At 24.2% G+C, this 24403-nt stretch overlaps 2 protein-coding genes across 6 annotated transcripts; one reads left to right on the forward strand and one right to left on the reverse strand.

The window, feature by feature from the left end:
* Nucleotides 1-2361: 2361 nt before the first annotated feature.
* On the reverse strand, nucleotides 2362-13021 carry LOC112592594. Of its 3 annotated transcripts, none has more exons than XM_025336699.1 (11): nucleotides 12555-13021; nucleotides 9027-10588; nucleotides 8444-8569; nucleotides 8291-8384; nucleotides 7786-7970; nucleotides 7540-7650; nucleotides 7098-7478; nucleotides 6927-7026; nucleotides 6456-6574; nucleotides 4967-5731; nucleotides 3011-3589 (listed from the first exon to the last, which is right to left on the reverse strand). In XM_025336699.1, exons 2-11 carry the CDS (start codon nucleotides 10563-10565, stop codon nucleotides 3011-3013), a joined length of 3999 nt encoding a protein of 1332 aa, XP_025192484.1. In that variant the 5' UTR covers nucleotides 10566-10588; nucleotides 12555-13021. The 3 variants fall into 3 exon arrangements, with proteins under 3 accessions (XP_025192487.1, XP_025192484.1, XP_025192486.1); XM_025336701.1 differs by lacking the exon at nucleotides 12555-13021 and adding an exon at nucleotides 11067-11175; XM_025336702.1 differs by lacking the exon at nucleotides 12555-13021 and having other exon boundaries at nucleotides 2362-3589; nucleotides 9027-10565.
* A 408-nt stretch (nucleotides 13022-13429) lies between these two features.
* On the forward strand, nucleotides 13430-24328 carry LOC112592638 (kinesin light chain). 3 transcript variants are annotated; one of them, XM_025336779.1, is made up of 12 exons: nucleotides 13430-13673; nucleotides 14123-14225; nucleotides 15250-15443; nucleotides 16227-16448; nucleotides 16520-16613; nucleotides 16782-17016; nucleotides 17125-17212; nucleotides 17291-17461; nucleotides 18913-19117; nucleotides 21979-22205; nucleotides 22771-22929; nucleotides 23256-23428. In XM_025336779.1, exons 3-12 carry the CDS (start codon nucleotides 15255-15257, stop codon nucleotides 23337-23339), a joined length of 1674 nt encoding a protein of 557 aa, XP_025192564.1. In that variant the 5' UTR covers nucleotides 13430-13673; nucleotides 14123-14225; nucleotides 15250-15254; the 3' UTR covers nucleotides 23340-23428. The 3 variants fall into 3 exon arrangements, with proteins under 3 accessions (XP_025192564.1, XP_025192565.1, XP_025192566.1); XM_025336780.1 differs by having other exon boundaries at nucleotides 13430-13668; XM_025336781.1 differs by lacking the exon at nucleotides 23256-23428 and adding an exon at nucleotides 24122-24328 and having other exon boundaries at nucleotides 13431-13673.
* The last annotated feature ends 75 nt before the right edge of the window (nucleotides 24329-24403 follow it).

The following is a 24403-nucleotide window of genomic DNA, read 5'->3' on the forward strand; positions in this document are numbered from 1 at the left end:
AGAAATCTAAGCTATACTCCTATACCAGGGTTAACTTAGCTTAAAAATAGAAAATTTAATATTTTTCAAAAATTGATTCATTTTCCAAACTAAGTATTTTAAATAATATTAAATATAAGATTTAATATTGTAGCCTCAGTAATTAATGTGTTCTGAGGTCAAGGATCGGCCGGCGTCACTGGTGACGAATCCATGGTGCACCACCTACACACACGTGTTCCAACCCTACACAAAAAACCTACTGTTCCTATCCACAAATAATGGTCTTAGGTCGTAGTTGCCTAGGTCAAAATGTAGATTAAAAAAAAATACTTTATATTATTTCACGTTGGTATTTTTTATCGTAACAGTTTATCAGTTAAATATTTATTTGAAAACTGCAATGTATAATCTCTGTTGTGCCATTATACTGATTATTTTTTCGTTGATAAGTTATAGACTTATCGTAAATTTATTTATTTATTCATTAGTAGAATTGTAGTATACGACGATTGATATTCAATAGTTATTTTTTAGTTTGATAAAATGTAGTCAGTTTTCTGCCATATTTTAAATCTATATTGTGCATAATATTAACAACTTTAAATGTTTTTTTTTTTTAATATATATATATAATTTTGAATAATTGTGGATATTTAAAAAAAAATTGTATGCATGTCTTGTCTTTTTTTTTAACTTCTATAACTTCCGAGTCCTACTTATGACCATTATATTTTTTGAAATAGTCCGTAATTGTATATAACAATGCGTAATCTTTAATTAATTTATAAGTAGGTACCTACGTAGTAACACTGAGATAGGTATATAAAATTGCAATAATAAATATAAAATGATATTTAGCATAAAAAAATAAAATCTGGGAAAGTTTTCAATTTGCCAAATCAATAAATGTAGACAATTTAAAGTTTCAGGCAAAATAATATAAAGGTAATATTAATTTGGATTTAATTGTGTAGTCCAGGAGTCGTGGGGTACTCATTTCTTTTATTTCTTTTAAATTTATAAAACCATAATGTTCTTAGAGCTGTAAGTCACATTTCGACTCTACACGGCGTCGAGTTTACGAATTATATTAGATAAGCATTCGATAATATTTTAAATAACAATTTTCTGGATTATTATTGAATGACCTTATTTTAACCAGATAAAAACATCACTAGATATATTTATATACGTATATGGTACACTATATAAAAAAAGTATTAATTTATAAATATTTGTATTATATATATGTTACGGGCAAAGTACCTATACAGTTAGGGCATTTTTTACAACGCCTGGGCATTATATAAAATGATCTTTTTATATTGGGAAATATAAATAACATAATATTTATTTAGTAAAGTATTGTCAAAATATTTAATATTATCATGTTATAATATTTATAACATTAGAAAATAAAATAATTTTTTTAATTTTTGTATCACTTGTTTTTGCATGTACTGCTTCCATGGAATTTTTTACTTAGTATAAAATGAATTATTTGAAACTTTTTTTAACAAATCATTTAAATCTCCATTAAACTTTTTCACATTTTAATTATAAGTTAGTACACAGTTGAAATACACTAAACAAATGATTCAGGGTTACTAAAAAGTTAATTTTATGAGGATTAACCTCATAGATATCTAAAATGTTCCTTTAAAACCGATTAGAACAGACGAAAAACACACACTAGCTAATTCAAATCTACAAATAATAATCAGTGCTTAATCTAGCCAATTTTGACTATAATTTACTATTAAATATTATATTATCTATGTTGACTGATATAAGATGTCCAGACGTAGAAAATGCCCAATTTATTTACTTTGCCTGTAACATATACTTATGAAAAAATTAAAATCTTAATGTTAAGGCATACTATAAAGAGCCACAAGTTTCCGACTCCATTCTTCAAGTACTTATAAACAATACAAATTAATTATAGTGCCTATTGGTTTTGTCAGGAACATAAGTAAGATCTAAGTCCTGAGTTAATCTTTCTAGCTAATTACTAAGGTCTGTGTCGAATTAATATATTATCACTTATTGGTTGACTTTGTATTAAGATACTTAGTGATAATTTTAGTGTTTGGGGTTTTAATGTTGGAGTGTATGAACCCAACAATTGGTAATCCTTAGCAATTAAAATTAGAGGAATCAATAAGTTTTTATTGTTTGATGCTAATTTCAACAATATTTTAATATGCATAAGCAACATTTAAAATAATATAAAGACAAAGTTGATGTAGTCTTATCGGCTTATCAGCTGGCATGAATAATTAAAATCGAGAATAAATTCTAAATACAAATACAAATATGATTTAGAATTATTATTGTTAATATCCAATATCTATTCAATGTAATTTCCATTGAACTACCATACAATTTATTTCATACTTATAATTTGTTCTCAATTTATTTAAGTTTTTCAAATAAATTTTATAATAAATAGGTGGTTATATGTTTAAACATGTTATGAAATAAAGATACTGATAGCCTTTTTACAACATTTTTTCTCGTTAGTATTCTTTAATTCTATAAGTCTTGATTTTGTATTTTTAAGAGATTTCAGTACTTTGCTGTATTTACCCAACATAAACTTGTAATACAACAACAAATTCTTTTCTCAATCAATAAACTTTGTTATGGCAAGATTATATTATATAGCTTCTTCTCCACGCTATGGCTATATAAAATGAAAATTCATATTTTTATTTGTAATAAATAATACATATTAGAAAATATATAGTGATCAAATTAGTACATCAATTAATGATGTATTTAAAATTGAAACAATAGAATCCAATTTAATTTTACCACTTCCACAGTAGTAATAATTAATTATTTGTACATTACTATTGCTATAATATTTGATAATATACTTTTTTAATTTACCTAAGATTTGTTCAAGCAAAATATCAGTAAAAATTATTTAAATGGTAGTTTTAAAATTAAAATTGATATATAATACATTTATATACATAAGGAACACCACTAAACTGTCACATAATAAAATTGATTCTTTTCAATAATATTGTGCAGCCATGTCTTCTGCATCAATACCAAGCATAGCAAGTTCATCTCCATCAGATTCATTGCCATTTAATTTTTTAATATTTTCTTCTTTAGGTCCCTGAATAATTGGGACTTCTAATTTATCATCATCATCTTCATCGTACTCATCTTTTGTAGGTTCTTCTTCTTTACCCATAATTTTCTTCATGTGCCTACGTTTTCGTTGAGATGGAGCATTCTTTTTTTTTTTTCTTTCAGGAGAAACATTTAAGTTATTTGGTTCACTATATACCATGTTATAATGTTGATGAACCAATGGATTATGAACTTGAGAACTAATTGGTGTGTTTATGGAAGGTATTACCGAAGAAGTTTCACTGCAGGGGAAAATCATATTTAATGCAGTACTTAAATCTTGAGGTAATGTATTTGTAGTATGTGGTTGACTATACATCTGATGTATTTGATTTCCTGATTGTTGTGAACGATTAAATTGTGTTTCAATTGAATCAGTTTCTGAACTTACAATTGCATCATTTTCATTATCATCATCAATATCCATATCAACAGGTAATATATGTTTTTCAATCTGAAATAATTTTTATATACTTTAAACAAAGTCTAAAAATTGTTATATTAAATTTAAAAAAAAAATGTTCAACTTGTTTTTCTTAATAATACAGACTGTCTTTGCTAAGAACATAAAATATAAGTTTTAATGTAAGGGTGCTAATACAATATGCTGCTTTGTACCTCATCTAGGTAATATACTCACTGTCTACCTCTATAATTATCAATATTAAAGTATGAAAGTCCAAATCACTCAGAAATATCAAAATAATGGCTATGCATTCATTGAAAATGATAAAAATCATGGTCGAAGATTGTTTTTATTTTTGGCTGTGAATAAAGATATGACTATAGATATTTTTATGTTCAATGAGGGAATAAAAATACTTAATTCCCATTATTCACTGCAAATGTGCAGTAGAATTTGAAATATATTCAGACAAGGTTATCTAGGACTTATATTTGTTATCATTACTCAATGAACAGTATCATTATGTTATTCTAGCAATCATAAAAATATGGTTTGGTGTCAAGACATATTTTGTAGACAGTGGTCACAATGAAAGACATATATTTCAAGCTGATTTAATTTAATATTTTTGAAAAATTTCAAGAAAAGACTATGATTGCTTTAAATTATTTTGGAAATTTCTAGCTAACACACATTATAATTTTATATTATTATGGTAAAATGTTTAACAATTAAACAGCATACTGTATTAACAATAATTATGGATTATGTAATAGTATAAGTATTTTTAATCATAAATAACTATTAAATACTAAAGAAAAATTAATTACATACTTTAATTTAGAATTTGTCAAAAATTACTAATAAGTGACACATTAACGGTAAAAACACAATTACATTACAAAAAATTAACCATCAATTACAAAATGTTAAGTGGTTTAATTCAAGTAGATCTGAATAAATCATATAAAATTATATAATAATTATAGTTTGTGTATAAAAATTAGTTTAACACAAAAAATCTTAGTACTATTATCAGAAATAAAATTCATAGGGACAGTTTAATCAAGTAAAAAAAAAAAATGTTTTTTAAATGTTTACAAATATGTGTTAAATAAAGAATTTAATAATATTTGATTTATACTAATTCAGAAGATTAAAGGAAAACAATAGTTGCCCACTTGTAAACTTTATCATTTATTATTATTGCTATTATCTTATTTAAATAATCTTTAAGTGAAACCTAAGGGTGCCCAACTAAAAATTCTGCCAAATAGGTGTCCTAACTAGGCTTTCAAGCCTACTCCTGGACATAAGTGCCATACGCAAATAAAAAGTGAAAAAAAATACTTTTATATTTATCTAAAAGGGAATATCTTAAATATGATAATTTTTTTTATAAATCAAATTATGTTAATACTTTACCTTTTTTTCATTTGCGGTAGTAATCATTTTTTCTATTAACATTTTTTGTACCGTTATAGATTCCATCAAATTTTCTTTAGGTTCATTAGTTGTACTCTCAACAGTAAAATTGGGTATATTTTTAGTAGATGAACTTGTTTTTTTAGTAATTGGTTTTGCAAACGGCATTTTCCCGATAAATGGTAATTTTATCTTGCTAGTACGATGAGATAAATTAATATTTTCGTCTTTTTTTTCATATATACTAGGTGGCTTTGGTTCTTCAAGTCTTTGCTTTTTAACTGCATGCATATTAGATGAGCCAGATCTACGAGATTCATCAATTTCATCAGTTTTAGTTTTATGTAATCTGTCTTTAGATTTTTGAACAGATTCCTTTAAAGTAATCATACTTTTTTCAACAGGTAAATCAACTGGTTTCATCCAATCTGATAAAGATACATTATTTGTATCATTAATTTCTTTGACAGGACTTAACTGACTTTTTAAATCTGTAGCTTTACGACTTATTTCTTTTTTATACTTTTCTCGATCCCTTTCTCTATCTCTATCTCTTTCACGTAGTTTTTCTTTTTCCCTCTCTTTTCTAGGCTCTTTCTCAAAAAAAGACTTTTCAACTTTGAGTTCAGAAATGTTTTCTTTAGATTTATCTTCTTTAATTGTATCATACTTAATTGTACTTGTTTGTGTTAAGGACTTTTCAAATGCACGAGTTCTTTTCGTAAGCCAGTCAATTTCCCAATTTGGTTCCTTTGTAATAAGTTCCTAATAACAAGATAATATAATTCTTTAAGTTCAAAGATTTTAATATTTTGTATTATTTTTGATTAAAGCTTTAATCAAAACATCAACTATAAAAAGTAATAGTCTATATTTTTATTAATATACATTAAATTCAAACAATTAACTTAATACCTATTATTTTTAAGAATATTTAAGTTTTTGTAAAAATAGTAATAATTTAACAAATTTAATATTTTTGATGTATAATATTATAAACAAATTTAACTCTTCTAACAACTTAAAAATATTAGGTAATCGATCACAAGCATTTGATTTATTAAATTATAAAGCTTAGGTAAAACTAGACATTTTCATTAGACTGGATTATTTTCATAAACCAAATAGATATTCTAGGCCAAAATACCATTTACTAAGAGAATAAAAATTGATGCAAAATATAATTGCTTGTTAATAAATGTTTTGCTATAATATTACAAAAAAAGAGAATTGTGAACTTTTAAGTTATTCTCAGGGCAGAGTATTTGTCAGTCTGCTCCCTTCCCAACAAAGAGTTGGGTAATGGAGTGATTTATTTAAAAATTCAAAAAAATTTAAGTGTTGAATTAATCAGTTGGGTATAAAAAATAAGTATATACAAGATTTATTAATTTAAGTGGCTAAAGTTATAGTTATGTCTAATATTATAATTTATAAGCACATAAACATAAATACTTAATATATAATCAATTATTATCAAAATAACTACCGCATATAAGTCATTGTGTTCTTTAGATTTAAAATGTGCTGAAGCACAATGAAGATCTCCAATCCAAGTGTCACAAAGCTTACAATACCAAGCTTTAGTTCCAATAAAAAATTCCAAACCTACAAAATATTTAAAATACACTTAACATATTAAAAATTCTAATTTCTTTTTAAATAAGAATATTTATAAAACATTTTTATGATACAACTTTATACTTTATTTTTGTTCCATATCATTGGAATGAAGTATGACAAATACTTTTTTTAGCATCATTAAATTCATACGAAAAAGTTATTGTTTTTGGTATTAATTAATAAATAAAATAATAATTAAAATTACTTCACTTTAAAATTTTAAATGTAATAATGATCAAAGTGATCTTTATATTTGTTTAGTATAAAAACTATGTACACATTATTTTGTTCTTCTTGCTATGTAATTATCAACCCAGAACAGTCATAAAATACCTACCTTTGATAGGTACTCGTTTTGTAGGTAGTTCAGGATTTTTCTCAGGTTGAGTAGGTTCAGTTAGTGTATCGTGCCAAGGTAATTCAACAACATTTAATTCCTATAAACAAGAGATATTGATAAATTAATTTTACTTAAAAAATATTATCATCTTATTTAAAAAGCACTAACTTCCAAAGTTTTGTTATGTGATTCACTATGTAAATGTGTTAAATATTCTTTTGCAGTTTTTGGAAAAATATTACATGGCTGACACCAGTGAATACATGAATCACAATAAACATGATTGAATTGAGGTAATTTCTCAATACGTTTTTTTTTTTTATTAGTATCAATTAATTCTTTAGATTTATATGATTTTTTAGAATCAGTGTCTTCTTCTTCTGAATCATGTATTTTAGAAGATTTTTTTGATTTAATGGATTTATTACGTTTTTTTTTTATTTCCACGGAAGACGAAGAAGAACTGCGACGACGATTTTTATGAATATTAGAAACTTCTTCTTGTTGTAAAGTTTCTGTAGGGATTTTTATATACTCAGATTCTATTGTCTAAAATAAAATAAGATAATTAATATAAAATTAAGCAATATACTGTATTTCTAGTAATTACTAGTTTTTTCGGTTCAATTTTTTTAATTTCTTTCAATGAGTCTCTTGGAATCATTGTATTTAATACTTCAAGAATATTATTTACACCTTTAATTTTTCCATTTACATCATCCTAAAACAAATACAATTATATATTATTTTGTTATTTATCAGTGAGTGTTTAAAAATAATAACGTTTAATAAAATATTAGATATTAATAAATTATATACTCCAATCATACTATTTAAGTTAACAATGAAATAATACCTGAGCTTTTCTATTCTTTTTTAATTCATTATTATAACGACCATCTGTATTATCCAACTTAAATGTGTCATACTGTATTTGTAGTGTTTCAAGTTCTTTTTTTAAACTAAAAAGTTTAGTTGTATATGTTTCACGCTGCATTTCAAAAATGTTATCCTGAGAACTTTTAGTTTGTGTATCTGGTACTATAGCCAAAATAATCAGTAAAGAGTATTATTACATAGGTCTTAAAAATAATTTTAATGTTTTTTTTTTGTATTATTATTTATTACTGTTTAATAAATAAATAACAGTACTTAAGTTTGTTATTCATCAATAAAAAATATCCATAACTTATAGTAGTATTATACAGAAAAATAAAAAACTATCTTAAAACTAAAAAAACATAGAGAGAAATTATCAATAAATAACATAATAAAAAAATGTTTGATCTAATGGATAAAGAGCGTTATAATAAAAGAATACAGATAAATATTACCTAGTTTTATTAAGAACACTAATATACCTGGTGTAATTGGTGTAATGATTGGAGGAGGTTTAGTTATATCTACATGTTTTAGATCTATATTATACAATCCTTGATTGGTAGATTGATAACCCTATAAATATAATTACATATATAATTCATGTGTTAAAAAAATGTTGGTCGAGAACTTACTTCAACTGATTCAAGATTAGTATGTACTGGATTATAAGAAACAGTTTTTTGATCATATTGTTGAAATTGTTGGAATGGTGTTCCATATTGCTGGTAGCCTGGTTGGTACCATTGAGTATTTTGAATCTAGATTTTGAAAAATTTAATTATATAAGATAGTAGAATAATAAATTTAAAGATAAAAAATTATTAACTTTTAAAAATAATTCTAGATACTTAGGTTTGTGGTCAATAACAATTTTAGCACGTGTCTTCTAATATCTGGCAACTTCAAAATTAATAATAAATACTGTTTAACATATTAATTTGAACTCCAAATCTGAATATTATTGTTATTAAAAACATTTAATCAATGATTTTTGGGATTTTGTTTTTTTTTTCAAACTATTGCTATAATTCTTACCATTTTCAAACATAGATTTTCTGCTTTGTTTCTCAAAGTATAAAATAGATACCACCTAAATATATTATCCAAATTCTGGAGTAAATTATTAGAATAATCATTTAACTATGGTCTATGATATAAATACATAATATTTTAGTTACATATATCTTAAAAATTTATATCATTAATAGTACTTACAGGAACTGGTTGTTGTTGTTGGTAAGCTGTGAATTGTGCTGGTTGAGATTGACCATAATTTGTAGTTGGATATGTAGTAGCAGAATTTTGTATTCCTGGCCATTGTGAATTATATACTGGCAAGTTGTTGGGTGTAGTAGGTATTGCAGGAGGTGGTGGTTCCTTTAAAACAGTACTTAGTCCTCTGGAAGATGAAGATGGAGCTTGAGAATACCGATTTCCTATTTTATTGGACTGTTCGGTATTTACCGGTGGAGTATCACTTTTGTCAGAATTAGTTAATGACATAGACCTGGCTCTTTTTGTAACTTTTTTTTCTGGCTCAGAATCAGATGAACTTAATTCTTGTACATACATGGCTGAAGAATCTTTATTTATTGACTTGTTCAAATACAAGTCATTTGAAGTTCTATCTTTTTTAGTCTCAGGTGGAGAATTTATCCAGTAATCATCATCTTTAGAAGAATAATCTTTTCTACCAGGTGTTTTTGGTACCTTAGGAATTGATTCCTCTCGAATAGGAGAATCATCCCAACTATTAGAATATAGATTTTTTGTTGAATTTTTGGAAGTTTGAGATTTTACCCAGTGCTCATCTTTATCATTATTAGAAATATCTATTCGACCAGGAGTTTTAGATCCTTTAGAAGAATATTCTGGCCAATTAGACTTTTTTGTATCCTTTGTATCTTTAGTATCATTTTTATCAGTTTCAATCCAATATTCATCATCACTTTTTTCTGTATATTCCACCCTGCCTGGCGTCTTAGAACCTTTTGAGGCTTTTAACTTTTCAACAAAATCATCAGAATTGTTTTCATCATCAGAATTATTCTTTACTGCCTGAGTTTTTTCTATAGACTGATCTTGTTTATTAGGTGACCTAGGTCGTCGTGATGGAGATCTTCTCTTGGGCGATCTATGTTTTGGAGAAGCGTAGCGTCTGGATCTGCTAGAATGTGAATGAGATCGAGATCGTGATTTAGAACGATATCTACTTGGAGATCGACGTCTATCAGGAGAACGTGAATAACGTCTATGCCTAGAAGGAGAATTATAGGGTCTTACACGATATTGACTTTGTGGCGAGTGGTGTCTACCACGATCACTTCTATCCCAATAATTATTTTGGTATGGTCGCCTATAACCTCTATGAGGGTGTCCAGTTGCACGTCTATAATACTTTGTATCGTTATAATAACTTTTTTTATCTGAATACCGTTCATCATTTTTTTCACCAAGGTCTTCATCTTTATCCCATTTACTTCTGTTGATTGGTGAAGTATCATCTCCATCATGTTTTTCTTTTGAGGTATCTTTGTCAGTGCCTGATTGAGAATCCCAAGATCTTTCACGTGAATCACTTCGATCATTATCATTGTATGATGATTCATACTTGTCTCTAGAGCTGGATGGTCTTGATCTATTTCCCATTGGACGGCGAGTTCCTTTTCTATTTGGTGTCCTACCTCTATAAAAACCTCTAATGAATGGACGACCACCTCTAGTTCTTCTCATACCTCTTCCTCCTCTTTCCATTTTTGAAAATTATAAAGATCACCCTAAAATATATTTTATGATTAGTAATTACACAAATGTGAAAATAAGTTTTCTTCCTTAACCTAACTTGATCATTTTTTAAGAGACTATAATACATTAAATCTCGTTACTCTTTCAAATATTTAAATAAATATTGAATATTGGGAACGATTGTAATAAATCTTATGTCAATTTATTAGATAACAATAAAAAATAGGTAATTTTGTAATTGTGTGCACGAAATACAAAAGATAATGTGATAATTATATTATTTTTTTATAACAACTATACTTCTCGGTAGAGTAAATAATATATTAATATATTAAAAATACAGAGTAAAACTACTCAGACACAATGATTTGATTTATCATGGATGGAGTTTGAAGTAGTTTAAACAATGTATATATATAAATAAAGATTTAATAACTCACTGTAAAATTGTAAAACCAAAACAAAAAAAAAACTTAGGTTTTATTTGTTTGTTATCACTCTGTCACCAACCTTTGTAAAATGTATCATCCCATCCAAGTGATTTTACATCAGCAGTCTTTTATCTAAAATCACGATATTTCTGCATTTTTATTATAATTTACACGTAGGTTAGTCTAGGTTATAAGTCCATCTATTAAAGAAAAAAAAGATAAATACTTAATGTATCTAAAATTGTATTTTATTTTGTTAAATGTGTTAGTATATTTTCGGCTTGTAACTATATTGTATGTAATTGATTATGTTTATACCTATCTTAAATATTGGCTTATTTTAAAATATTATCAAAAATTAATTTTTATCGACTATTTCCCATAATATTTAATTCTGGCATTCAATCTTTACAACAAAAATTATTGTTTGAACAAATAAAATAAATAATATTTAAAGATTTTTTGAAAACTGTTAATTTTTTTTATATGGTACTATGAAATATAGGTTGATAAATATATTATAATGTAAAGTAAATAATTATAATTATTAATTACTATTATTTGAAAATTTTGTAATACTACATAAAATATATCACAGTACAACAGATGATTACTTAGTGGCAGGGTGATACATTTTATACAGGTTGGTAGTAGGGCAATAATAAACAAGAACTTTTTATTAAATATTGTTTGTTTAAAGTAGGCAAAACATAGGTTAAATACTTAAATATTGTTTGTTTAAAGTAGGCAAAACATAGGTTAAATACTGAACAATGATAAAAAAAAAAAAATGTACAATAGGCATAGTTTTCAGGTATACAAACAAAATAATTCTAACTACCAGTCATAGATAAATAAAACCAGTATGTGATCAGTTTCTAAGTACAAATTATATATAGCAATTGGACACAGTATTTAGCCACAGACAAGAATATTATGAATAGCTTCTATTATAGGTTCAGTGTTTAGATCAAGGGTCGGCAATAGGCAGCCTATAGGTAAAATCATAGGTGGAAGGAAAATAAACATGCTGCAAAAAGTATTTTTTAATAATGCTGGTTTTCCGCACATAAATATAAATCTTTTCTATTTTATGATATACTTGGAGATTATGATGGTATTTATTGTTTATCACTGTTTACTATAATAGTTACGATAATACAACAATTATTAACTAATATCAGAGTTTTTACTAGCCCTCGAAATTTTTTATTTTTTATTTTCTGGACCACCATAGAATTTAATTGCTGACCACTGGTTTAGACTATAGTCAGTATCTAGATACACAGTATATACAGTATTTATATTTTATAGTGAAACTGTATTCTTAGCCATTATTTCTATATGCTCATGATGAACACAAGCTATATTATTGTGTTGTAATTCCGTTATTTAAATGAAAATTTACCACTATGAAGTGTTCATATAACTTAATTCTTGTATATTTATGTATATAGTTTACTTACTACCTACTGTTAAATTGATAATTGTATTTGAAATTAATTTCAGTAAATTATTATAATTTTAATTATTCACTCGTTATGATTTAGTAACATTAAAATCTTACCTTTAAATTATACACCCATAACTCACTATATAAATTTTAATATATAATTATAAACGAGTATGAAGATAAAAATAAAAACAAACTAAAGAAAAACGCACAGCACTACAATCAGGTCCAATGTAAATATATAGATTTAGGATTTACTACCGGCGAAATAAACAGTTATAGGTAGATATAAAATACTACGCAGTATCTTATAAAACATACGAATTGGAAATAAATGCCGATCAAAAATGGATAGAATAGTATTTAGTTAAATAACAACGAACTAACGCCAGTAAACACAGCAAACGCTGAAGTATACGTGCAATACGGCATACTCGTATAAACACTTAAAACTATAATAACATTAATAACTAATAAGCGTATTGACAATCTGTTATATTTGTATTTTGTAATTGTATAATGGTACAAACTATAAACTCAACGATATCAGAATTCAGAATATTCAGAACCTAAAGGTAGACACTACTACACTATATAGACGAAAATTTAAGGTTATTATTGAAAGTACCATTAACAACATTTTAAATAATATACAAATCATGGTATACTGTGGTTTATAACAGACGCATATTTGTATCGATACTAATTTCTGTGATTATTCTTCGATCATTCGATTATTCTTCATAACACAAGTTTAAATGCTAAAGTATAATTAATATTTAGTTTATTATACAACAAAGTTAATCGATAGATAAGTTAATATTAAATAGTACACAAATTTAGAAACATGATAATTTCTTTTAATAATGTTAAGTATTTTAATGATTTATGGATAACAATAATCGATAGTCGTATAGCCGCTGATAAGAACAACCCTAAGTAGGGTATTGTAATGTCATAACTTATTGTGCATCAAAATATACCACAGTCTTTAAACCAAAACCATCCAACATTTTTATTTTATTCCAATTCATTTTCCAATATACGTGATATGTGAAAGGATTTTCTCAATTCGTTCACCTGTAAATATTGATATTCATTGTATTGTTCGTAAAATCTTACAACTATAGATGTGTAATTAGTAATTAATTACTTGTATGTTATAATAACTACTGTCTATTAGTTACGTGTGCCTTTAGATGTGGCGACTTCGATGTAAAACATTCGAGTAAGGTATACACACACTTTACATTTTTTTTATTCGAATCGATAATATTCTTTTCATACTTATTAACCCATTAGGTTGTTAGATTTCAATTTTGCTTGTATAATGTTTAAATGCTTCTAATTGGTTACTTTTTTTACTGCTTTTACCAATATATAATTTCTTTTAATTATACTTACAGTTTATCTTGTAGTTTACGATGTTATAAAAATGACCATAAAAAAAAAAAAAAACTAACAACTTTTATGATGATTATTTTTGTATCTGTCACAATAAAATAATTAATGTGAATGTGATTATGTCTTATACATTAATCTGTAATATTTATGATTTATTATTTATTTCATTTAATGTTTGTTTAAAAACTTATATTGTCAAATAGTGTAGGTAACTAAGTATATTACTTTATCTGTATTAATTTATTGTTTAATATAAAATTATTGATTTTTTTTTTTAGAATGAATAAATAATATGCAAAGGACGTGAAACAGTTTATAAATACGAAATATCGTGGACAAAGATTTTAGATATTTTCTAATCAATAGTTTTACAAAAATAAGGTAATTGATTTATAAATAAGTATTAAAACAATCATAAGTAAATAAGTCTAACAAAAATCTTTAGTTTGTAATTTTAATTATTAATTATATAAGCTATGTTTGATAAAGTAATATTTTTTCTTTGATCTATATTATAAAGATATATTTGATTGTAAAAGCGGGATAACTTGGTCCTATATAGTTTTTAATGTTTTTAATGCGTTTATCACTAAGTTTATAAAATATGAAATGCTAAAAATACTTAGATAGTGAATTAACTAAAATATGAAAGTCTATTAGGCTTTTAAAATAAGTTCCCATATAGTAATGATATATCTAGTTTCTTTCTTTTTAATATTTGTGATTTCTTATACATCTTTAGTATCAGTATAACTAAGTAGCCTTAGTTCTTCATATCTTATTTAGAATATTAGTTTTCTGTGATCAAATCTCAATTTCAAAAATTTCTGAATATTTTACCAAAGATTTATTTAACATTTTTTTTATTTACTTGTTCAATTTAATATTAGATTTTAAATAGAAGTATTTGTTAGTTTTAATTTTATATACAAGTATTTAATAGTATGTTGTTTTATTTGAGGCTGTACCACTTTCCACTCTTAGGAAGTTGCTGTACTTGTTTTGATTCATTTATTGATGAATTTATTTATAAATAAGTAATTGTTCCTGTTATGAAAAAAATAGGTTTTAAAATATTGCTGTACAACTAATAAATATACATATCTATGAAATAATGCTGACCAAAAACTATTATTTAAATTGTATCACTGACTGAGTTATAAACCTATTGTTAATTGAATTATTAAGTATATGACATTAATTGGTATTCAGCATTTGTAATCAATGTGAAATGACGAGATTAATCATTGCAAATGAATAAAAGTTTTGTCTTCAGTGATAAACTTACCTTATTATTCAACCTTTATTTTATAGTCCTATTATCAAGTCCACTAATTTTTAAGGTGTAGTACTTTAATAATACATTCAATATATATTACTAAATGTTACAAAATTTTATTTTTAGTTACCATGACTGTGATGTCACAAGAAGAAATGATGGTTGGTATAAAGACTGTTGCCCAAGGATTGGAAGCCTTGAAAAATGAGTTAATGGCATCTAATAACCCTTCCGGTCAAAATACAATGCAACCAGAAGAAAAGCAATCAATGCTTCAAAAAACTTTAGATATGACAGAATTAGGTCTTGGAGAAGCTCAGGTTAGATTTTTTTTTATTTTATTAAAGACTTTAATGTACTTACATTATTTGCCTCTCTTTATACCTTAAAATGTCTTTTATAATAAATTGTTAAAATTATATTTTAAAGTAAAAATTAAAATAATATATTCTCTTGCTCCATTAAAAATAATTAAGTAAATGCTGTCAAAATAAAAATAAAAATAGTGGACAAAATCAAAACACTGGATTCTTTTAATTAATTTTTATTTATAATAGTATAGTGTCATATTACTAATATCAAAAATTATTGAATAATATATTTATATTCTTATAGCAGCAGTAAATAATAATTATTAATTTTACTGTAATTCATCCATTTTTTAAACAAATTTAATAAAGTTAATATTTGTGTTCTACCATCACATATTATTATAGTTAGAAGTTAAATAAAAAAGCTTTAGTTTCTTTTTTTTTTCAATAAATATAATTATAAAGTAGATAGACAATATTTCACAGTAAATTTCTTAAAAATTTTACCAAAATTAAATATTATTTAATGGCATAATAATCTCATTAATATTTTAATTTTAATTATTGAGAATAAATAATATACAATTATAAAAATTGTTGACTATTTTTCAAAATGTGTATTTTTTTATATTTTTTGGTAGCATTATGTATATTATATATATTTTATAAAATAAATTATGAATTGTAAAGAATCTATTAGTTTTGTAACAATTTTGTTTTTTGTTTATCAAAGATAATTTTGTTAAAAAAGTTTATTAATAGTGAATTATAATTAAACAAATATCTGTTTAGGTTATGTTAGCTTTGGCTTCCCATCTTCAAAATGTTGAAGCAGAAAAACAAAAATTAAGAACGCAGGTTCGTAGACTTTGTCAAGAAAATGCATGGCTAAGAGACGAGTTAGCAAACACACAACAAAAGTTACAAGCTTCTGAACAAGCTGTTGCATTATTGGATGAACAAAATAAACATTTAGAGTTTATGGCATCTATCAGTAAATTTGATGCTGATAAGGTATTTATTATTTTGTATAAATCAAATTTTTGGATTTTAGATTATTAAATGTATTCATAAATTAATTTTAGACTGAAGATCAGACGGAAAATAAACAAGAAAAGTCTAAAAATGATGATCCAGTTGTTGATTTATTCCCAGACGATGAAAATGAAGAAAGAAACAGTAAGTTGTATGAAAGCATGTATTTTTTTTACATAATATTTAAATAAATAAAAAAGTAAGGTTTGTTATTAAAATTTTTAATTAATTTATTAATTGTATAATTTAAGGCTGATTCAGAAAAGTTGTTAGCAATTTTTATGTTTTAATAATTATTTTTAATTATATTAGCGTTATCACCTACACCACCATCACAGTTTGCTCAACAAGTAAATGCTGGAGCTGGCTATGAAATTCCAGCACGTTTAAGGACATTGCATAATTTAGTGATTCAGTATGCGTCGCAAGGAAGATATGAAGTTGCTGTCCCATTATGTAAACAAGCTTTGGAAGATTTAGAAAAAACATCAGGCCATGATCACCCTGATGTAGCTACTATGTTGAATATTTTAGCTCTTGTCTATAGGTAATTTTAAATTTTAACATCTTAATTTTATCATATAAATAAAATTATACGTTTTTAATATTTTATCCTTAACACAATTTCATAAACTTATATAAATTTAATTTTTAGAGATCAAAACAAGTATAAAGATGCTGCTAATTTACTAAATGATGCCTTAGCAATACGTGAAAAGACTCTTGGAGAAAATCATCCTGCTGTAATGTTTTAGTTTATAGTTTTATGTATATATTTATGAAATTATATGTTATACTCAATATGTATATTAATATCTTAGGTTGCAGCAACATTAAACAATTTAGCAGTACTTTATGGAAAACGAGGTAAATATAAAGATGCTGAACCATTGTGTAAAAGAGCTTTGGAAATCAGAGAAGCAGTACTAGGTAAAGGACATCCAGATGTAGCTAAACAATTAAACAACTTGGCCCTGCTTTGTCAAAATCAAGTAATTAATTTTATAACTTAGTTTTATATATTTCAATATAAATATATTAACAGATAAACCACTGACTAAATCAGTGTATACCAGACTTACAGTTGAGATTGAATTTATTAACTTCCTTGTTATTTTTTAGACTTTAACTTAATTCCTTGGAATTCTGCATAATTCCTTGTACTTTCTCGGGATTCAACGTTTGAAATTCCAAATACTTTATTTGTTTAATTTAATTTAATGTATTTTTAAGTATTTATTCTAACTATTGAAACTATCCTAATTATTTGTGCATCTAGATTTTTACTTTTAAGGAGGGTGTTAACTATTAATGTTTTGATGTGGACTTAAATTATATGAGGATAGTATTAATAGGAAGTATGTTGTCAAAGGTTCCTTAGCATGATGTTTTTGATCTTGCTGTGAGTTGTATTATGAATCACAAAGAACTGCACTTTACACATTGATAACACAAACAATACAATGAAAAAGAACTCTTAGTAGAATAACTAATTGAAGTAAATTTAATAGACACAAAATAAAAAAATTTAAGAAATTTTTTTTAAGTAAACTACTAAAGCCCAAGTTCATAATTGAATTTAATGCTGTTAATCAACAATTATGTAATATATTATTTTACATACACAATTCAAATTGCTTACAAATGTCTAAAATACTTTGGATAAGTAAGGTGAAATAGTAACATATCAGCAATTTGTAACATCGTCCTGATTACCTCAATTTATAATAGATCAAATTGAATAGTTTTAAAATACCAGAAACAATTAAATATCTAAATATAGAAAAAAATTGTGCACAAAAAAAAGAAAAAGAAAAATTGTTATATTAAAATTTTACTGTTTTGAAATAAATATTATCATTTATTTAAATACTTTGTTTTGAGAAAAATAAGTATCTATTTTATTCTCAGCTATCAATGAGCTCTTCACTTTTTATCTATTCTCAAAAATATTGGTTTAATTACATTTATGATTTGGATATACCATTGGCTATTGTGAAATACATTATTCAGTATTGAATTACTGAAGGAAATAATACATTTTTTCTAACAAAGTTCCAGAAAGAAAAGAAATTGTAATATTATTTATATAGTTGTTTTAAGTTACTTACTCTTGAAAAATAGTACTTGGTATCTGTTATTTGAACAAAATCTTTCCTGAATATAAGTATTTAACCACAAATCAAAAGAAGTATTTATGATGTAGAAATCTACTTAATTTGATTTTTTAACAACTTTAAAACTCACAACTCAAAAATTGCATTTTTTTTTTTTATCATTATAAACTATTTGTTTTTATAGAAAGAATAAAAATGAAAACATATTTTTGTATTGTTAGTATATTATATTTAATGTTTTAAATATTTTTTATTGATAAATAAAGTTAACTGAATAATTATAATATAAAAGGTTAACAAAAATTAACAATTAATTTAATGTTCAGGGTAAATATGAAGAAGTAGAACGATATTATCAACGAGCATTAGAAATTTACGAAAAGAAGCTAGGCCCAGATGATCCTAATGTTGCTAAAACCAAAAATAATTTAGCTTCCTGTTATTTAAAACAAGGGAAATATAAGGAAGCAGAAATACTATACAAACAAGTGTTAACTAGAGCTCACGAAAGAGAGTTTGGAACAATTGATGGTAAGTTATTTATTTATTGAAATTTTTAAGAATTTAAAAAGTTATATTAATCATTAAACAGATATTTAATGCTAAAAATGTATGTATCTGTGCTAATATTTAAAAAAACATTAAATTTTAAAATGCATGTAAATTATCAACCCTTTAAATTTTTATAAACAAGAGAGGTAAACGTACTGTTTACATTTTTTTTTATTAGGTGACGAAAAGGAATGGGCATCAATGGCTAATAATAATAATTCCAAAGCATAAAAATGTACTATTAATTTGTTAAGTTCTAAGAATAAGAAAGGTTACAGGGTAGATTACATACATTCCTATAACTACGTATGGTTATAAGATCTGATACATATATATTATTATAAAGTACTACATGGTATAAATTTAAGTAAAAGTAACTTCCTAAAAGATATATTAGCTGATACTAAAGTCTTGTTTTTATAATTTTTTTTTTCGTAATTATATTGATCTGTTTTATTATTGTTTGGCTATAGTATATATTAAATATTCAAGTTTTAGTTTGCAATGCATGGTGCTTAAATTATATTTTTTAATGTTCAATTAAATTGTATCATTTTATTATATAAATTTATTTTATTTTTTGTTATGACATTGAATCTCTTTACTAATATTATAACCAAAGATATTCAATCTCTTAGGGTATAAGTATTTTCTATTATTTAATATGTTAATTGTTTTAATAAAATATAATCAATAGTACTTTATTTCCATTAAAAATTTTAGTTTTATAAATAATATTCCAATTTTATGTTTTACATATTTTTTCACTATATTTGTAGTAGATATAAAAATTAATTTTATATAGTGATAATATTAAAAGATTAAATCATATTTATTTAGTAGTAAATTATTAGTATAAAATTTTTATGACTGACTTTATTTTATTTACAGTTAATATTTTTAATATAATTTTTTTAATATTTATTGATGATATTAAGACTATTTCTATATACTAACTTTCATATATCATGGGTTCTGCACAAATTTAAAATTTTATGTTTATTAACTATGTGGTACATAAATAACTGAAATTGTTTTAACTGATTTTTACAATTCATAGTTGATAACCATGTTGAAAGTGCTAAACATGAAACAGATACTTTTGATTAATTTTCCTATGATTACCATGAAATTTTTTTTTTAAATATTTCTAATGGTTTTGTTAATACTTTTTTTATTTTCAAAATATTTGGTTCACATTATAATATTTAAAAAATAATATTGGATAATTTCTATTAATCAACAATAAATATGTACATACATACATGAAAATAAAATACTATTGGTTTATATCAATATATATCAATATGAAAATATATATTTTTAAAAGAAAGGTAATTATTGTTATGTAAATATATATAAGATTACTCATACTATTTATACTTATTAATAAATTGTTTAAATCCATTATTATTATTATTATTATTATTATTATTATTATCATTATTACTATTATTAGATATTTTGAGTATTTTGGTATATATTTAAGTTTTATTATACATTTTATAAGTTTGCCTATTAGATTGGTTTATTTTAAAAATTAATTTTTTTTATAAATAGATAATAGTCATTAAATATATTGCATGTTTTTTGCAATTTATTTTTATTATTTGGTATTCAGCTTTTATATTATTTATTTATAAATGTTTCATAGTTAAATTTAATTTAAAATTCAATATAAATGTGATACAAAAATATGGAATTAATCTAATTCGTAATTCTGGTGATAATAAACATTTGTTAAAATTATTCATGATTTTTTGATTTAAAATTTATTCTTTTTCCGAATGACTATGTTTCTTGCATACATTATTTAGTAAAAGTGATATCTGTACTTATATTTGTTTTCAACCGACCATTTTCAATTCAACAAATAAGCATTCAAGTATTCAGATTTAATTTTTTGTTGGTTAGTTTTATTATTAGAGTGTATTAATCTATTATCAGACTTAAAGGTAATAATATTATTTAGGATGCTTAGACTTTTAAAAAGGTCTATAGTTTGCTGTAAAACTAAAATATTAGTAAAAGATGCCTTAGATATTCATACTTTTAAGTTTTATAAGAGGTCTAATTACTTTAATATTAAAAAGTTAAGAATAGAAATTAGCTATGTTGCATGTGGGTAAAAAAATATTTTAAATTGTATGGTAACACCACAATTTATCAAAAATTTTCATTTGGCTTTTATATATTAAATTTACATTATATTTTTATAGTCTTGGGTACAAAGTATAATTTGTTTTAAAATTTCTTTTTAGTAATTGAATTAATTGTATTGTTATAAGACAGTATTAAATTATGTATGTTTTGTATATATTTGTCATTCTATTTGGTACATAAGTGGCGTTTGTTAAAAGAAAATACTTAACATTATTAATTTTTGAACAAAATTTTTAAATTTCATTCATAGGGTTTTGATTTTATTGCACTAGAATTAACTATAGTTTAATCTAATAGATCTTGAAATATGAGTTACGCCTTAAGTTGGCAAAAAAAAGCAGTAGTATCTACAATTTTTTTTTTTCGAAGTAAAAATATATGATATCAAGTTTTATTTTTAGAATTCTTGATGCATAGAACAATTGTTTTTTTAATTTTAATTTAATAATATGTATTTGTACCTTACAATCAGATCTGTATTTGTAATATTACAATTGAAAAAAAAATTCTATGTTTAACATTATTATACATTTCTATGGATTAAAACTAATAATTGAACCAATAATATTCAGTAAGGAAAATATGTTAAATATAATTCTATACAATAAAAATATTTTTTTAAATTCTACAGAAAACAATTTTTTTTTTTAAATGGATAAGTAATATAAATGTTACAGGCGATAATAAACCAATATGGCAAGTGGCTGAAGAACGTGAAGAAAATAAAAACAAAAGTACTGGTGCAGTACCATATGCAGAGTATGGTGGTTGGCATAAAGCTGCTAAAGTAGATTCACCAACAGTTACTACCACACTTAAAAATCTAGGAGCATTATATAGAAGACAAGGAAAATATGAAGCTGCAGAAACTCTTGAAGATTGTGCATTACGTTCCAGAAAAGAGGTATACAAGAGAGAAAATTAAGTAATTTTTATTGGTTTACAAGTTTTTTTTTGTTTAATTAAATTACAACATATATCACAAGATACTAGTGGTAAAGTGTAATTATTTCCATATAAATTATGGTTTTGTTCCAAGTTGTTATGCTTGATTTATATGATTTGTCTGTTACAAACTTCCTAATTATTTTAATGTCCCTTAAAGTTAATAACTTACAAAAAAATGTTTAAACATGTTAAATTTGTGTCATTGCGTTGATATTTGGTAGTTGTACTTTACCTATCATTTATTTATTTGTTTCATTTATTTTTGTTATCTAATAATATGTTGTTGCCAGTTAGATTCTTTAAACCTACTAGTCTTCACCATCACAAAACACAAATATTTAAAGAGAAAATAAAAAAAATAATAAAAATATATCTATGAAAAATAATACAAGTTATTTTACAACAGATTTTATAGTAACTAAATAATTTATTGTTATAAATGTTATCATAAATATACATTGTTAAATTTAGTTAATTCAGTATAGGTTTATATGTACTTTTAATTTTATTTATCTCCATAGGCTTTTGATATAGTAAAACAAGCCAAAGTTGCACAAATTCTTAGTGGATCAACTAGTAGTGTAAATAGTAATGACAGGAGAAACCGATCAAGTCGTTTGATTGGTTCTAGGGAATCGCTGGAGTATGATACCAGTTCTACTGGAACAAAATTAGATGAGGTTTGTAATTACAATTTTTTTTTATTGTTTGTATTTAAATTTGCTCTTAATTTGAATAACATTTAATGCATGTCACATATTAACTATGATATTATTGCTCATTTTTAGTCTTTTATTTCTTTTATGTGTATTTTAGTTTTTTGTAATAAGTTTTAAAATAGAATTATAGCTAGCATTTTATTAACACATTTTAGAATAAATGCTTTTCAATAGTTGTTAACCTCTGTAAACGAATAATACCCTGTAAAGACTTAAGGGTTCTAGAGAATAAATACTGAGCGAGAAGAGAAAAAGTTTAAGAATGTCGGTTATATTTGTTATGACAGAGCGGGGCTGAGTTGGGCAAACAAAGCGGCTTGAAAACAAAACTATTCAGTGCTCTAGGGCTGAACAACTCCTCTTCTGCCTGATAAAATTTATCTGGAGAGAAATTATCGAGGCTGTGGCTGTGGGACATTATTTTATACTAATAAAAATATATATATAATTTTATTGTTTATTATTTTATTTATATATTATTTTTAACATCATACATTTACTATAATTATTATTTATTATTATTATTATTATTATTATTATTATTATTATTTTTTTTTTTTTTTTTGTAATTGTGTTTGATTTGATACAATTTTGAATTTTAATTATTTATTACAAGTTGAATTAATGTGGATAATCAATCAAAATTGGTTTCAAATTTAAAGTAAACCATTTAATTTTAATTAATTATTTTGTAGTATTGAGTAATTAAAAACTGTATTTCTTAGTTTTATTATTTTATCATAATTATTTTATTTTGTCCTTATTATATGTACTGATATCAGACAAGAAACACATTAGTAACACAAATTATTGTGTGTATTTAGTAAGATTTAAAAACAACAACTATTTTCAAAAACACATTCTTAAAAAATTGCACCTTATTCTGCACTTAACAACTATTTCTGGGAATAAATGTTTTAAAAATCTTCTTCTGCCTTATAACATAATATAAATATATATATATATATATATTTATATTTATAATATATGTATGTGCGTGTTATATTATTTTATTTATTATTATTTTCTTTTTTTTGCAATTTTATTTCAGCCTACATTACACATTATTTAAAATAGATAAAATCATAATACATTTATAACCATAGGATAAACAAATATCTATGTTCAAAACAAATTGTGTTTATTTTTACAGAAATCTGGAACAGATGGTCAACAGAAGTAGAGTTTAAATACAATAAATATTATCTACTCGCTTATCCACAGCATATACTTGCACTGCTTCGGCAAACAAGTTATTCATCTCCTAAATGACAAAAACACGGAACGGTCCATTTTTTTTTTACTATTATATATTTTTATGTGCAATAAAATAAATAATTACACTGCAAAAGTAGGTGACTATAATATTATAGACAAATATTCTTGACTCAGCTAACTTATAAAAAACATATTCATGGTTATTCTAAAAAAAGTC

The sequence above is a fragment of the Melanaphis sacchari genome, unplaced genomic scaffold (assembly GCF_002803265.2).
Source record: "Melanaphis sacchari strain LSU unplaced genomic scaffold, SCAv2.0 Contig182_pilon_pilon, whole genome shotgun sequence".
Classification (NCBI taxonomy): domain Eukaryota; kingdom Metazoa; phylum Arthropoda; class Insecta; order Hemiptera; family Aphididae; genus Melanaphis; species Melanaphis sacchari.